Source organism: Procambarus clarkii, chromosome 50 (assembly GCF_040958095.1).
Source record: "Procambarus clarkii isolate CNS0578487 chromosome 50, FALCON_Pclarkii_2.0, whole genome shotgun sequence".
Lineage (NCBI taxonomy): Eukaryota > Metazoa > Arthropoda > Malacostraca > Decapoda > Cambaridae > Procambarus > Procambarus clarkii.
In genome coordinates, this window is record NC_091199.1 from 20,218,661 (window position 1) to 20,236,358 (window position 17,698).

Sequence of the window (17,698 nt, forward strand, 5' to 3'; positions counted from 1 at the left end):
TCACTTGTGTTGTCCCGTCTTGAGTACTGCTCAGTACTCACTTCCCCCTTCAGAGCAGGAGAGATTGCTGAAATAGAGGGAATACAGAGAACATATACAGCACGCATAGACGCAATAAAGCACCTAAATTATTGGGATCGTCTCAAAGCCCTCCAAATGTACTCACTAGAAAGAAGACGAGAGAGATATCAAATAATATACACCTGGAAGATACTGGAGGGCCAAGTACCAAATCTACATAGTAAAATAACAACGTACTTGAGTGAACGATATGGAAGAAAATGCAGAATAGAACCAGTGAAGAGCAGAGGTGCCATATTCACAATCAGAGAACACTGTATAAACATCAGAGGTCCGCGGTTGTTCAACGTCCTTCCAGCAAGCATAAGAAATATTGCTGGAACAACCGTGGACATCTTCAAGAGGAAACTAGATGAGGAAACTAGATTTATTCCTCCAAGGAGTGCCGGACCAACCGGGCTGTGGTGGGGTATGTGGGCCTGCGGGCCGCTCCAAGCAACAGCCTGGTGGACCAAACTCTCACAAGTCAAGCCTGGCCTCGGGCCGGGCTTGGGGAGTAGAAGAACTCCCAGAACCCCATCAAGCAGGTATCATTTACCAACACTACCACCAACCACAACCATCTACCAACACTGCCACTAAACACTACCATCTACCAACACTGCCATATAAGAAATAAATACAAAGGTTAACTCACCTTTATTATGCTCCGGTTTTATTTCAACTAATATTTTGTATATTTATAGTTTCTATATATATATATATATATATATATATATATATATATATATATATATATATATATATATATATATATATGATATTGCATATAGCATATAGTCCTGGGGACCATTCAGGCTTGTTCGCATATATATATATATATATATATATATATATATATATATATATATATATATATATATATATATATATATATATATATATATATATATATATATATATATATATATATATATATATAATAGTATATTTTGGTAGCAGTCTTTCCTGTAGACATATATTATTAAATATGACCGAAAAAGTAAGATTAATAATTCTAACACGAATTTTCTCAATCTTTCGTACATTTCTTTTCACTGTTGGAGGTAAATCAAAAATCAATTCTCCAAAATTCATTTTTATTTCTAGTCTGACGCGATACGAGCGCGTTTCCTAAAACTTATTATATTTTCAAAGACTTTAGTTCACAAATACACAACTGAATAGAACTTACGCATCTCCGATTTTATATCTACATTTGAGTGAGGTGGAAGGGGTGATGTGGCATTAACACAAGACAGAACAAGAGGTGGCATTAATAGGGTATTAATTTCATCAACACAAGACAGAACACGAAACAATGGGTATTGAATAGAAGTGTTTGTAGAAAGCCTATTGGTCCATATTTCTTGATGCTTCTATATTGGAGCGGAGTCTTGAGGTGGGTAGAATATAGTTGTGCAATAATTGGCTGTTGATTGCTGGTGTTGACTTCTTGATGTGTAGTGCCTCGCAAACGTCAAGCCGCCTGCTATCGCTGTATCTATCGATGATTTCTGTGTTGTTTACTAGGATTTCTCTGGCGATGGTTTGGTTGTGGGAAGAGATTATATGTTCCTTAATGGAGCCCTGTTGCTTATGCATCGTTAAACGCCTAGAAAGAGATGTTGTTGTCTTGCCTATATACTGGGTTTTTTGGAGCTTACAGTCCCCAAGAGGGCATTTGAAAGCATAGACGACGTTAGTCTCTTTTAAAGCGTTCTGTTTTGTGTCTGGAGAGTTTCTCATGAGTAGGCTGGCCGTTTTTCTGGTTTTATAGTAAATCGTCAGTTGTATCCTCTGATTTTTGTCTGTAGGGATAACGTTTCTATTAACAATATCTTTCAGGACCCTTTCCTCCGTTTTATGAGCTGTGGAAAAGAAGTTCTTGTAAAATAGTCTAATAGGGGGTATAGGTGTTGTGTTAGTTGTCTCTTCAGAGGTTGCATGGCTTTTCACTTTCCTTCTTATAAAGGAAAGTGAAAAGCCATGCAATTATTATTCTTATTATTCTTCTTGTTCTGTCTTGTGTTGATGAAATTAATACCCTATTAATGCCACCTCTTGTTCTGTCTTGTGTTAATGCCACATCACCCCTTCCACCTCACTCAAATGTAGATATAAAATCGGAGATGCGTAAGTTCTATTCAGTTGTTTATTTGTGAACTAAAGTCTTTGAAAATGTAATAAGTTTTACGAAACGCGCTCGTGTCGCGTCAGACTAGAAATAAAAATGAATTTTGGAGAATTGATTTTTGATTTACCTCCAACAGTGAAAAGAAATGTACGAAAGATTGAGAAAATTCGTGTTAGAATTATTAATCTTACTTTTTCGGTCATATTTAATAATATATGTCTACAGGAAAGACTGCTACCAAAATATACTAATATTAAAGCGCAGGACCCAGCAGCAAGGAATCAAGCCTTCACGATAAAATATCGCAGGATCTGATTCGTGATCAGATATACAAGGCAGAGAATGAAATCAAAGACAACAAAACGCAACTACTTCATGCTACAAACGAGTGGAGAAATAGCAACATCGACGAAAGTATCCGTACCCGCATTGAACAACACCTCGACATCCTCACAGACCAACATCACCTCAGCACTGAAACAAGGATTATCAAGAAACTAACAACATTATATGGAGGACCTATGGCAATTCCACGACCAAGAGATGGCTTCCTGAACCTTGCAGGAATTAACCTCACTGAGGACCAAGTCACTCTCCTAAATCTGGGCATAAACTGTCATGTTATGTCCAGACCGAGTGAGATGGCCCGGAAAGTAGAGTTGGAAATTCTGTTGGACGACATATTCGACCTCGAGACACAAAAGAAGGTCACTACCAAAGATACCTTACAAGCAGAACTTATTGCAGAAGGAGGAAAGAATCGAGGCAATTACAGAAGCACCATACTGTCCCCCGAGCTTAAAGCGGCAGCTAAAAACCTTCGTGAGAACAAGGAGATAGTTGTCAGGAGAGGTGACAAGTCGCCAATATATGTCATTCTTAAAAAAGACGAATATCTGGCGAAAATGAACAGCATACTCTCTGACCAAACTAAGTTCCAAAGGGTAACGAAGGACACTACAGCCGAATTAAAAGCAAAGGTCAACAAACTGATCAAAACTGTGAACGCCAAGAAATCCGGACTCCACCTGCCAAAGATCATTGGGGAATATAAACCTGGATATGCGTATGGAAATGTCAAGACACACAAGCCTGGAAACCCACTTCGGCCAATCATTAGCCAGATACCCACACCCACGTACAGACTGGCGAAGCGACTCAACGGCCTGCTGACTCCTTATGTTCCTTGCGCCTTCAGCCTGAAGTCTCCAAAGGAATTTGTTGACTTACTGCGGGGCACACGGGCCACAGGGATAAGAGCTTCGTTGGACGTAGAATCGCTGTTTACCAACGTACCTGTGGACGAGACAATCGGAATGATAGCCAACAGAGTGTATCGTGATCCAGCCTGTACTCCTCTTGACATACCAGAAAATATTCTGAGAAAACTACTCCAAGCTTGTACTAAAGAGGCACCCTTCTTGAGCCCGGATGGGCACATGTATAAGCAAGTAGATGGGGTCGCCATGGGTTCTCCCCTAGGTGTCCTGTTTGCAAACTTCTACATGGGTACCATCGAGCAAAAAGTCTTAGTCGACATGAACTTGAAACCGGCCATATACTGCAGGTATGTTGACGACATTTTTACACAGGTACCTGATGTCAGACATCTGCAGGAGCTGAAGGAGGCATTTGAGCAGAGTTCCGTGCTGCGTTTCACTTACGAGATGGAAAAGGATGGGAAGCTGCCCTTTCTAGATGTAACAGTAATGGAAAAGGGCGGAGGTTTCCACACTGCAGTCTACACTAAGGAAACGAACATAGGAATGTGCCTAAATGCCAACAGCGACTGCCCAGACAGGTACAAGAGGAGTGTTGTTAATGCATATGTCGACCGTGCTCTCAGCCACAGCTCAGAATGGAAGCAAGTCGACGAAGATCTCTGTAGGGTAAGGCAGGTCCTAGTCAATAACGGCTTCTCCAATGGTTTCGTCGAAGACATCATAAGAAGGAAAGTGAAAAGCCATGCAACCTCTGAAGAGACAACTAACACAACACCTATACCCCCTATTAGACTATTTTACAGGAACTTCTTTTCCACAGCTCATAAAACGGAGGAAAGGGTCCTGAAAGATATTGTTAATAGAAACGTTATCCCTACAGACAAAAATCAGAGGATACAACTGACGATTTACTATAAAACCAGAAAAACGGCCAGCCTACTCATGAGAAACTCTCCAGACACAAAACAGAACGCTTTAAAAGAGACTAACGTCGTCTATGCCTTCAAATGCCCTCTTGGGGACTGTAAGCTCCAAAAAACCCAGTATATAGGCAAGACAACATCTCTTTCTAGGCGTTTAACGATGCATAAGCAACAGGGCTCCATTAAGGAACATATAATCTCTTCCCACAACCAAACCATCGCCAGAGAAATCCTAGTAAACAACACAGAAATCATCGATAGATACAGCGATAGCAGGCGGCTTGACGTTTGCGAGGCACTACACATCAAGAAGTCAACACCAGCAATCAACAGCCAATTATTGCACAACTATATTCTACCCACCTCAAGACTCCGCTCCAATATAGAAGCATCAAGAAATATGGACCAATAGGCTTTCTACAAACACTTCTATTCAATACCCATTGCTTCGTGTTCTGTCTTGTGTTGATGAAATTAATACCCTATTAATGCCACCTCTTGTTCTGTCTTGTGTTGATGAAATTAATACCCTATTAATGCCACCTCTTGTTCTGTCTTGTGTTAATGCCACATCACCCCTTCCACCTCACTCAAATGTAGATATAAAATCGGAGATGCGTAAGTTCTATTCAGTTGTGTATTTGTGAACTAAAGTCTTTGAAAATGTAATAAGTTTTATGAAACGCGCTCGTGTCGCGTCAGACTAGAAATAAAAATGAATTTTGGAGAATTGATTTTTGATTTACCTCCAACAGTGAAAAGAAATGTACGAAAGATTGAGAAAATTCGTGTTAGAATTATTAATCTTACTTTTTCGGTCATATTTAATAATATATATATATATATATATATATATATATATGTCGTACCTAATAGCCAGAACGCACTTCTCAGCCTACTATTCAAGGCCCGATTTGCCTAATAAGCCAAGTTTTCATGAATTAATGTTTTTTCGTCTACCTAACCTACCTAACCTAACCTAACCTAGCTTTTTTTGGCTACCTAACCTAACCTTACCTATAAATATAGGTTAGGTTAGGTTAGGTTGGGTTGGTTAGGTTCGGTCATATATCTACGTTAATTTTAACTCCAATAAAAAAAAATTGACCTCATACATAGAGAAAAGGGTTGCTTTATCATTTCATAAGAAAAAAATTATAGTAAATATATTAATTCAGGAAAACTTGGCTTATTAGGCAAATCGGGCCTTGAATAGTAGGCTGAGAAGGGAGTTCTGGCTACTAGGTACGACATATATATATATATATATATATATATATATATATATATATATATATATATATATATATATATATATATATATATATATATATATATATATATATATATATATATATATATATATATATATGTCGTACCTAGTAGCCAGAACTCACTTTTCAGCCTACAATGCAAGGCCCGATTTGCCTAATAAGCCAAGTTTTCATGAATTAATATATTTTCTCTAATTTTTTTCTTATGAAATGATAAAGCAACCCATTTCATTATGTAAGAGGTCAATTTTTTTTATTGGAGTTAAAATTAACGTAGATATATGACCGAACCTAACCAACCCTACCTAACCTAACCTAACCTATCTTTATAGGTTAGGTTAGGTTAGGTAGCCGAAAAAGTAAGGTTAGGTTAGGTTAGGTAGGTTAGGTAGTCGAAAAGCAATTAATTCATGAAAACTTGGCTTATTAGGCAAATCGGGCCTTGCATAGTAGGCTGAGAAGTGAGTTCTGGCTACTAGGTACGACATATATATATATATATATATATATATATGTCGTACCTAATAGCCAGAACGCACTTCTCAGCCTAATATGCAAGGCCCGTTTTGCCTAATAAGCCAAGTTTTCCTGAATTAATATTATTTCTCTAATTTTTTTCTTATGAAATGATAAAGCTACCCATTTCATTATGTTTGAGGTCAATTTTTTTTATTGGAGTTAAAATTAACGTAGATATATGACCGAACCTAACCAACCCTACCTAACCTAACCTAACCAATCTTTATAGGTTAGGTTAGGTTAGGTAGCCGAAAAAGTTAGGTTAGGTTAGGTTAGGTAGGTTAGGTAGTCGAAAAACAATTAATTCATGAAAACTTGGCTTATTAGGCAAATCGGGCCTTGCATAGTAGGCTGAGAAGTGCGTTCTGGCTACTAGGTACGACATATATATATATATATATATATATATATATATATATATATATATATATATATATATATGTCGTACCTAGTAGCCAGAACTCACTCCTCAGCCTACTATTCAAGGCCCGATTTGCCTAATAAGCCAAGTTTTCCTGAATTAATATATTTACTATAATTTTTTTCTTATGAAATGATAAAGCTACCCTTTTCACTATGTATGAGGTCAATTTTTTTTTATTGGAGTTAAAATTAACGTAGATATATGACCAAACCTAACCAAACCTACCTAACCTAACCTAACCTATATATATAGGTAAGGTTAGGTTAGGTAGCCAAAAAAAGCTAGGTTAGGTTAGGTCAGGTAGGTTAGGTCGACGAAAAAACATTAATTCATGAAAACTTGGCTTATTAGGCAAATCGGGCCCTGCATAGTAGGCTGAGAAGTGAGTTCTGGCTACTAGGTACGACATATATATATATATATATATATATATATATATATATATATATATATATATATATATATATATATATGTCGTACCTAGTAGCCAGAACGCACTTCTCAGCCTACTATGCAAGGCCCGATTTGCTTAATAGGCCAAGTTTTCATGAAATAATTGTTTTTCGACGACCTAACCTACCTCACCTAACCTAACCTAACCAAACCTATAAAGATAGGATAGGTTAGGTTAGGTAGGGTTGGTTAGGTTCGGTCATATATCTACGTTAATTTTAACTCCAATAAAAAAAAATTGACCTCATACATAATGAAATGGGTAGCTTTATCATTTCATAAGAAAAAAATTAGAGAAAATATATTAATTCAGGAAAACTTGGCTTATGAGGCAAATCAGGCCTTGCATAGTAGGCTGAGAAGTGCGTTCTGGCTACTAGGTACGACATATATATATATATATATATATATATATATATATATATATATATATATATATATATATATATATATATATATATATATATATATAAATAAATATATATATATATATATATATATATATATATATATATATATATATATATATATATATTATATATATCATAAACAATAGAAACTGCTTTTATGCAGCAATTAAGGTTGCCACGGGGCCTCAATTTTTTTTACCCAAAGTTGTGTAGTAAATTATGACAAAAATTCATGACTGGACACAAAAACGTATTGATTACTTAAAAACTAACTTTGCCACAGCTCTCACAAAATTTCCAGGCACATTCTGGCAACATAAAGTATTTGCTGGGTGGTGTACCTCAGGATCTGGAGTGTATTGCAATGCCTGGAGTGTACATTTCGTCCTGGAGTGTACTTCAGGGCTTGTCGTTTACTTTAGAGTCATGAATATATTTCAGGGCCTGAAATGTACTTCAGGGTCTGAAGTGTACTTCTCATCATTATGTGTATTTCAGAGTCTGGAGTGTTTTTCAGGGTCTGGAAAGTACTTCATGGTCTGTAATGTCTTTCGGGATTGGGGTGTTCTGTAGGACCTGGACTGTAGTTCAGGGCCTGGAGTGTACTTCACTTTCTGGAGTGTACTTCACTTTCTGGAGTGTACTTCAGTGCCTATAGTCTTCTTCATGGCCTATAGTTTACTTTATGTCCTATAGTGTACTTCAGGGCATGAAGTGTGCTTCAAGGTCTAAAGTATACCTCAGGCCCTGCAGTGTATATAAGAGTCAGAAGTGCACCTCAGGTTCTTCATACATCAGGGTCTGAAGTGTATTTTTCATTCTTGAATGTACTTCAAGGTCTGGAGTGTACTTTAGGGTCTGATGTGGTCATGGTACACTTCACGTCTTTGAGTGTACTTCAGTGTCTGGAGTGTTCTTCGAGGTCATGAGTGCAATTCATGTCTTGGAGTGTATTTCAATGTCTAGAGTGGACCTCAGGTCCTTGAGTTAACTTCAGGGTCTGTAGTGAACTTTAGGGTCTGGAGGGTTTTTTTCAGGATCATGAGTGGTCTTCAAGATCTGGAGTGGAATTCAGTTTTGGAGTGTACATCAAATCCTGAACTGAAATTCAGTGTTTGAAATGTGCTTCAGGGTCTGCAGTGTACTTCAGGTTCTAAAATGTAGTTAAAGGTCTGTAGTACACTTCAGATACTGGAATACATTAAAGTCCTAAAAATACAAAAAAAAATGAATAAAAAATCCCTGAAATACATTAAAGTCCTTCAGGGACTTTAATGTATTTCAGGGGTCTTGAGTGTAGTTTAAAGACAGGAGAGTACTTTTGGTCCTGGAGTGTATTTCAGAGCCTGAAGTCTACTTCATGGTCTGAAGTGTACTTCAGGGTATTGATTATACTTCTGGATCTTAAGTGTACGTCAGGGCCTGGCATGTACTTCTGCTCCTGGAGTGTACTTCAGGTCCTTGACTGTATTTCAGGGACTGGAGTGCATTTCAGGGTCAGCAGTATACATCAGATATATACTAGTAGTAGTAGTTGTGGGTGGTGGTAATATATATAGAAGTATATATTTAATATTTGATGTGTTGGCAGGTGTGAAGGAGAGAGAGAACGCCACCCGCCGCCTCCTGGACACTCTGGACCAGCTGGAGTGTGTCAACAAGGCTCACCAAGCTGACAACCTCAAGCTGAAGGAGGAAAACACTCGCCTAAATACAGCGAATCATTTGCTCGAGGAGGACAACAGGAAGACTAAGAACGAAGGGCAGCTTGCTCAGGAGGAGATTGTTCTATTAAAGTCCCAGATCCGTCAAGTGGAGGAGGACTCGAGGCTGGTCAAGGAGGAGATCCGTAAAGTGGAGGGGGACTCGAGGCTGGTCAAGGAGGAGATCAGTAAAGTGGAGGAGGACTCGAGGCTGGTCAAGCAGGAGATCCGACAAGTGGAGGAGGACTCGAGGCTGGTCAAGCAAGAGATCCGACAAGTGGAGGAGGACTCGAGGCTGGTCAAGACGAGGAACCAACAGCTGGAGCTTGCGGAGACCCAAGCCCTGGAGAGGGTCAAGACGGCGTTGACGAGGATCGCTGAGCTAGAGCGAGAGACACAACAGCTGCAAGAGATGAATAATAACACAGCAAGAGAGAAAGGACTTGATCAAGAGCAACTCTCACTCCTGGAAGAACAGGTCAGGGTCCTTCAAACAGCAAACGCTGCTCTAAATGAAGAAAAGGAAGAAACAATCTGGAAGACTGAAGAGGAGAAACGACTTGTTGAAGGGCAACTCTCCGTCAGTGAAGAAGAGGCCAGTAAGTTACGGGAAGAAAACACGGCTCTACAGAGTGATAAAGACAGACAGGCACAGCAACTCAGAAGTACTCAAGAGAAAAAACAAAAACTGACAGAAGAGACACGCTTGATGGAAGAGGAACACGAGAAGTGCAAGAGGAATGTCAGTGAGCTGTCCACAAGGTAAACAGTGCTACTTCACTTCTGACCTTCACTCTCCTTCCTGCTTATTTTGCCTTACTTCTGAGGGAGTAAGAGGGAGTGAGGTGTGTATGAATATGTGTGAATGTTTATGAATGTGTGAATGAATGTGTGTATGAATGTGTGTGTATGAAAAGCAGACCATGATAGACACACCGAATGATAAATGCAAAATGAGAAATTGATTGAGACAGAGACAGAGAGATGTACAGAGACAGAGAGACGTACAGAGACAGAGAGATGTACCGAGACAGAGAGATGTACAGAGACAGAGAGACGTACAGAGATGTAGAGAACGAGAGACGTACAGAGGCAGAGAGATGTACAGAGACACAGAGACAGAGAGATGTACAGAGACAGAGAGACGTACAGAGACAGAGAGACGTACAGGGACAGAGAGATGTTCAGAGACAGAGAGACGTACAGAGACATAGAGATGTATATAGACACAGTGGAACGGGTCGAACAGGACTATGTTACCCTTGAAGGGGGTGGTTGGGGTCGGCCCCTTTGTTACCCTTAAACGGGGGTGGTTGGGGTCAGCCCCTATGCTACCCTTGAAGGGGGTGGTTGGGGTCGGCCCCTTTGTTATCCTTGAAGGGGGTGGTTGGGGTCGGCCCCTATGCTACCCTTGATGGGGGAGATTGGGGTCGGCCCCTATGCTACCCTTGAAGGGGGTGGTTGGAGTCGGCCCCTTTGTTACCCTTGAAGGGGGTGGTTGGGGTCGGCCCCTATGCTACCCTTGAAAAGGGGTGGTTTGGGTCAGCCCCAATGCTACCCTTGAAAAGGGGTGGTTGAGTTCGGCCCGTATGTTACCCTTCAAGGGGGTGGTTGGGGTCGGCCCCTATGTTACCCCATGAAGCGGGTGGTTGGTGTCGGCCCCTATGTTACACTTGAAGGGGGCTGATTAGGGTCGGCCCCTATGCTACCCTTGATGGGGGAGATTGGGGTCGGCCCCTATGCTACCCTTGAAGGGGGTGGTTAGGGTCTCCCACTGTGTTACCCTTGAAGGGGGTGGTTGGGGTCGGCCCCTATGCTACCCTTGAAGAGGGGTGGTTGGGTTCGGCCCGTATGTTACCCTTCAAGGGGGTGGTTGGGGTCGGCCCCTATGTTACCCCATGAAGCGGGTGGTTGGTGTCGGCCCCTATGTTACACTTGAAGGGGGCTGATTAGGGTCGGCCCCTATGCTACCCTCGAAGGGGGTAGTTGGGGTCGGCCATTATGTTACCGTTGAAGGGGGGGGGGGGGGCTTCGGCCCCTATGCTTCCCTTGAAGGGGGTGGTTGGTGTCAGCCACTATATTACCGTTGAAGGGGGGTAGTTGGGGTCGGCCCCTATGCTACCCCTTAATGGGGATGGTTAGGGTCTCCCACTATGTTACCGTTGAAGGGGGTGGTTGGGGTCGGCCCCTATGTTTCCCTTGAAAAGGGAGGTTAGAGTCAGCCACTATGTATTGTGTGTGTTGGTGGTGATGGGTACTGTGTGCAGCTGGTGATGGGTATGGTGTGTGTAGGTGGTTATAGGTATAGTGTGAAGATGCTTTCAATGACCGGAGGATATGATGGTGACCCGGGAGGGTGTGTGTAGGTGGTGATGAGTATGGTGTGTGTAGGTGGTGATGGGTATGGTGTGTGTAGGTTCTCATGGGTATGATGAGTGTGTGTCGGTGGTTATGGGTAACGTGTGTGTGTGTAGGTGATGATGGGTATGGTGTGTATAGGTGGGGATGGGTATGGTGTGTGTAAGTGGTGATGAGTATTATGTGTGTAGATGGTGACAGTATGGTGTGTGTAGGTGGTGATGGGTATTATGTGTGTATTTGGTGATGGGGTATGGTGTATGTATGTGATGAAAGGTATGGTGAGTGTAGGTGGTGATAGGTATGGTGTGTGTAGGTGGTGATGGGTATGACGTATGTAGGTGATAATAGGTATGGTGTGTGTAAGTGGTAATGGGAATGGTGCGTGTAGGTGGTGATGAGCATGCTGTGTGTAGGTGGTGATGGGTATTGTGTGTGTAGGTAGTGATTGGTATGGTGAGTGAAGGAGGTGATGAGTATGGTGTGAAGATGCTTACTTTGATAGGAGGGAATGGGAGAGTATGGGGAGACTCGGGAGGGTGTATGTAGGTGGTGACGGGTATGGTGTGTGTAGGTGGTGATAGATATAGTGTGTGTAGGTGGTGATGGGTATGGTGTGTGTAGGTGGTGATAGATATAGTGTGTGTAGGTGGTGATAGGTATAGTGTGTCTAGGTGGTGATGGGTATGGTGTGTATGTAGGTGGAGAGGGGTATAGTGTGCATAGGTGGTGATGGGTATGGTGTGTGTAGATTGTTTTGGGAATGGTGTGTGTAGGTGGTGATATGTATAGTGAGTTTAGGTGGTCATGGATATGGTGCATGTAGGAGGTGATGTGAATTGTGTGTGTAGATGGTGATGGGTATGGTATGCCTGGGTTGTGATGGATAACGTGTGTGTGTGTGTAGGTGGTGATGGGTATGATGTGAAGGTTCATAAATTTACAGGAGGGTATGGGAGGGTATAGTGGAGACCCTGGGAGGGTATGTGTAGGTGGTGATGGGTATGGTGTGTGTTGGTGGTAATGGGTATGGTGTGTGTTGGTGGTGAAGGATATTGTGGTGATCGATATGGTGTGATGGATATAATAGGTATGGTGGGTGTAGGTGGTGATGGATATAGGGTGTGTAGGTGGTGATAGGTATGGTGTGTGTAGGTGGTAATTGTTATGATGTGAAGATTCATAAATTTACTGGAGGGTATGGGAGGGTATGGTGGTGACCATGGAGGGTTTATGTAGGTTGTGATGGGTATTGTGTGTAGGTGGTAATGCGTATGGTGTGTGAATAAGCAGTAATGGGTATGGTGAGTTTAGGTGGTGATGGGTATGGTGAGTTTTTGGTGGTAATGAGTATAGTGGGTGTAAGTGGTGATGGGAAAGGTGTGTGTAGGTTGTTATTGGTATAGTGTGTGTAGGTGGAGATATGTATGGTGTATTTAGGTGGTGATGGATATGGTGTTTAAGTGGTGATGAGTATGGTGCGTGTAGGTGGTAATGGGTATGATGTGAAGGTTCATAAATTTACAGGAGGGTATGGGAGGGTTTGGTGGTGTCTCGGGATAGTGTGTTAAGGTGGTGATGGGTATGGTGTGTGTAGGTGATGATGGGTATGGTGTAAAAATACTTTCATTGACAGGAGGGAAAGGGAGGGTATGGTGGAGACCCGGGATAGTGTAGCTCGCTGGTGATTGGTATCGTGAGTGTAGGTGGTGATGGGTATTGCGTGTGTAGGTGGTGATTGATATTGTGTGTGTGTAGGTGATGATAGGTATGGTGTGTGTAGGTGGTGATAGGTATGGTGAGTGTAGGTAGTGATAGGTATGGTGTGTGTAAGTGGTGAGGGATATGGTGAGTGTAGGTGGTGATGTGTATGGTGTGTACGTGCTGATTGATATCGTGTGATGGATATGATGGGGGTGCGGTTTGATTTGGTGTTGATGAGTATGGTGTGTATAGGTGGTGATGGGTATTGTGTGTGTAGGTGGTGATAGGTATAATATGTGTAGGTAGTAATGGGTATGGTGTGTGTAGGTGGTGATGGGTATGGTGTGAAGTTGCGTACATTGACAGGAGGGTATAAGAGGGTGTGGTGAAGACCCGGGAGGGTGTGTTTAGGTGGTGATGGGTAGTGTGTGTGTAGGTGGTGATGAGTATTATGTGTGCAGATGGTGTTGGTATAGTGTGTGTAGGTAGTGATTGGTATTGTGTCTTGGTGTTGATGCGTATGGTGTGTAGGTCGTGATATGTATTGTGTGTGAAGGTAGTGGTAGGTATGGTGTGTAGGTGGTGATGGGTATGGTGCAAGGAAGATGACATAGACAGGAGGGTATAGGAGGGAATAGTTGAGACCCGGGAGTGTGTGTAGATGGAGATGGGTTATGGGGTGTGTAGGTGGTGATGATTATGGTGTGTGTAAGTGGCGATGGTTATGCTGTGTGTAGGTGGTGATGTGTATTGTGTGTGTAGGTGGTGATGTGTATTGTGTGTGTAGGTGGTGATGTGTATTGTGTGTGTAAGTGGTGATTGGTATGGTGAGTGAAGGTTGTGATGAGTATGTTGTGAACATACTTACATTGACAGGAGGGTATAGTGTGTGCAGGTGGTAATGGGTATGGTGCGTGTGTAGGCAGTGCTAGGAATAATAAGTTTAGGTGGTGATGGGTATGGTGAGTGTTGGTGGAGATATTTATGGTGAGTTCAGTTTTTTTTTTTCTACCACACACGTTGCCATACATTTACAATGCTAATCAGCATATGTACATTTTCTTCTGTCCTACTTGGACAGGGTTAGAAATGTGTTAAACATATAGTTCAGGGGTTTATTGAACAACTGTGTGTATTGTACTCACCTAGTTGTACTCACCTAGTTGTGCTTGCGGGGGTTGAGCTCTGGCTCTTTGGTCCCGCCTCTCAACCGTCAATCAACTGGTGTACAGGTTCCTGAGCCTATTGGGCTCTATCATATCTACACTTGAAACTGTGTATGGAGTCAGCCTCCACCACATTGCTTCCTAATGCATTCCATTTGTCAACCACTCTGACACTAAAAAAGTTCTTTCTAATATCTCTGTGGCTCATTTGGGCACTCAGTTTCCACCTGTGTCCCCTAGTGCGTGTGCCCCTTGTGTTAAATAGCCTATCTTTATCAACCCTGTCGATTACCTTGAGAATCTTGAATGTGGTGATCATGTCCCCCCTAACTCTTCTGTCTTCCAACGAAGTGAGGTTCAATTCCCGTAGTCTCTCCTCGTAGCTCATACCTCTCAGCTCGGGTACTAGTCTGGTGGCAAACCTTTGAACTTTTTCCAGTTTGCTCTTATGCTTGACTAGATATGGACTCCATGCTGGAGCCGCATACTCCAGGATTGGTCTGACATATGTGGTATATAATGTTCTGAAAGATTCCTTACACAAGTTTCTAAAGGCCGTTCTTATGTTAGCCAACCTGGCATATGCTGCTGATGTTATCCTCTTGATATGAGCTTCAGGGGACAGGTCTGATATGTATTGTGTATAGGTGGTGACGAGTATGTTGTGATGATTCATAAATTTAAAAGAGGGTATGGGAGGGTATGATGGTGACCCGCGAGGGTGTGTGTAGTTGGTGATGGGGTATAGTGCGTGTAGGTGGTGATAGAAATGTTGTGTGTAGGTGGTGATAGGTATGGTGTGTGAAGGTGGTGATAGATATGGTGTGTGTAGGTTGTGATGGGTAAGGTGTGGGTAGGTGGTAATAGCTATGGTGTGTGTAGGTGGTGATAAGTATGGTGTGTGTAGGTGATGTGGTATGAAGTGTGTAGGTGGTGATGGGCATGGTGTGTGTAGGTGGTGATGGGTAAGGTGTGTGTAGGTGGTGATGGGTATGGTGTGTGTAGGTGGTGATGGGTATGGTGTGTGTAGGTGGTGATGGGTATGGTGTGTGTAGGTGGTGATGGGTATGGTGTGTCTAGGTGGTGATGGGTATGGTGTGTGTAGGTGGTGATGGGAATGGTGTGTGTAGGTGGTGATGGGTATGGTGTGTGTAGGTGGTGATGGGTATGGTGTGTGTTGGTGGTGATAGGTATGGTGTGTCTAGGTGATGAGTATGGTGTGTGTGTAGGTGGTGATGAATATGGGGAGTGTAGGTGGTGATGGGTATGGTGTGTGTTTTTTGATTAGGTAATAGTGTGTGTAGGTGGTGATATGTATATTGTGTTTATTTGGTGATGGATATGGTGCATGTAGGTGATGATGTGAATGGTGTGTGTAGATGGTGATGGGTATGGTGTGCGTAGGTTGTGATGGATAACGTGTGTGTGTGTGGAGGTGGTGATTGGTATGATGTGAAGGTTCATACATTTACTGGAGGGTATGGGAAGGTATAGTGGAGACCCTGGAAGGGTATGTGTAGGTGGTGATGGGTATGGTGTGTGTTGGTGGTAATGGGTATTGTGCATGATTAGGTGATGATGGGTTTGGTGAGAGTTGGAGGTGATGGGTATGGTGCGTGTGTAGGTGGTGATGGGTATGGTGTGTGTTGGTGGTAATAGGTATTGTGCATGATTAGGTGATGATGGGTTTGGTGAGAGTTGGTGGTGATGGGTATGGTGCGTGTGTAGGTGGTGATGGGTATGGTGTGTGAAGGCTGATATAGGTATGGTGTGTGTAGGTGATGATATGTATGGTGTGGGTAGGTAGTGATGGATATGGTGTACTCATCTAATTGTACTCATCTAATTGTGGTTGCGGGTGTTGAGCTTTGTCTCTTTGGTCCCGCCTCTCAACTGTCAATCAAGTGCTGTGCAGATTCCTGAGCCTACTGGGCTCTGTCATATCAACATTTAAAATTGTTTATGGAGTCAGACTCTACCACATCACTGCTTAGTGCTTTCCATTTAATTGGAGATGGATATTATGTGTGTAGGTGGTGATGGATATTGTGGAGATCGATACGGTGTGATGGATATGATTGGTATGGTGTATGTAGGTGGTGATGGGTATGGGGTGTGTAGGTGGTGATAGGTATTGTGTGTATATGTAGTGATAGGTATAATGTGTAAAGGTAGTAATGGGTATGGTGTGTGTAGGTGGTGATGGGTATGGCGTGAAGATGTGTACATTGACAGGAGGGTATGTGAGGGTGTGGTGAAGACCCGAGAGGGTGAGTTTAGGTGGTGATGGGTATGGTGTGTGTAGGTGGTGAAGGGTATGGTGTGTGAAGGTTCTGATGGGTATGGTGTGTATAGGTGGTGATGGGTATGGTGTGTGTAGGTGGTGATGAGTATTATGTGTGCAGATGGTGTTGGTATAGTGTGTGTAGGTAGTGATTGGAATTATGTGTGTTAGTGTTGATGCGTATAGTGTGTGTAGATCGTGATATGTGTTGTGTGAGAAGGTGGTTGTAGGTATGGTGTGTAGGTGGTGATGGGTATGGTGTGTGTAGTTGGTGATGGGTATTGTGTGTGTTGGTAGTGAAGGGTATGGTATGTGTAGGTGGTGACTGGTATGGTGTGTTTAGGTGCTGATGGGTATGGTGTGTAAGTGTAGGTGGTGATAGGTATGGTGTGTGTGTAGGTGGTGATGAGTATGGTGCAAGGATGATGACATTGACAGGAGGGTATGGTTGAGACCCGGGAGCGTGTGTATTGATGGTGATAGGTATTGTGTGTATAGGTGGTGATGGGTATGGTGTGTGTTGGAGGTGATGGGTATGGTGTGTGTAGGTGGTGATGGTTATGGTGGGTATGGGTGGTGATGAGAATGGTGTGTGTAAGTGGTGATTGGTATGGTGAGTGAAGGTGGTGATGGATAAGGCGTGTGTTAATGGTGATGTGTATGGTGTGTGTAGATGGAGATGGGTTATGGTGTGTGTAGGTGGTGATGGTTATGTTGTGTGTAAGTGGTGATGGTTATGCTGTGTGTAGGTGATGATGTGTATTGTGTGTGTGTAGGTGGTGATTGGTATGGTGAGTGAAGGTTGTACTCACCTAGTTGTACTCACCTAGTTGTGTTTGCGGGGGTTGAGCTCTGGCTCTTTGGTCCCGCCTCTCACCCGTCAATCAACAGGTGTACAGATTCCTGAGCCTATTGGGCTCTATCATATCTACACTTGAAACTGTGTATGGAGTCAGCCTCCACCACATCACCTCCTAATGCATTCCATTTGTCAACCACTCTGACACTAAAAAAGTTCTTTCTAATATCTCTGTGGCTCATTTGGGCACTCAGTTTCCAC

The 17,698-nt window shown here is 42.5% G+C and overlaps 1 protein-coding gene across 1 annotated transcript in view; it reads left to right on the forward strand.

Annotated features, from left to right (window-relative positions):
- LOC138351522 (golgin subfamily A member 6-like protein 4) overlaps nucleotides 1-17,698 on the forward strand; it is a 153,435-nt gene that overhangs the window by 43,356 nt on the left and 92,381 nt on the right. Inside the window, exon 3 of the mRNA XM_069303333.1 lies at nucleotides 9,015-9,888. Coding sequence (XP_069159434.1) covers nucleotides 9,015-9,888 — 874 coding nt within the window. The remainder of the gene's footprint in view (nucleotides 1-9,014; nucleotides 9,889-17,698) is intronic.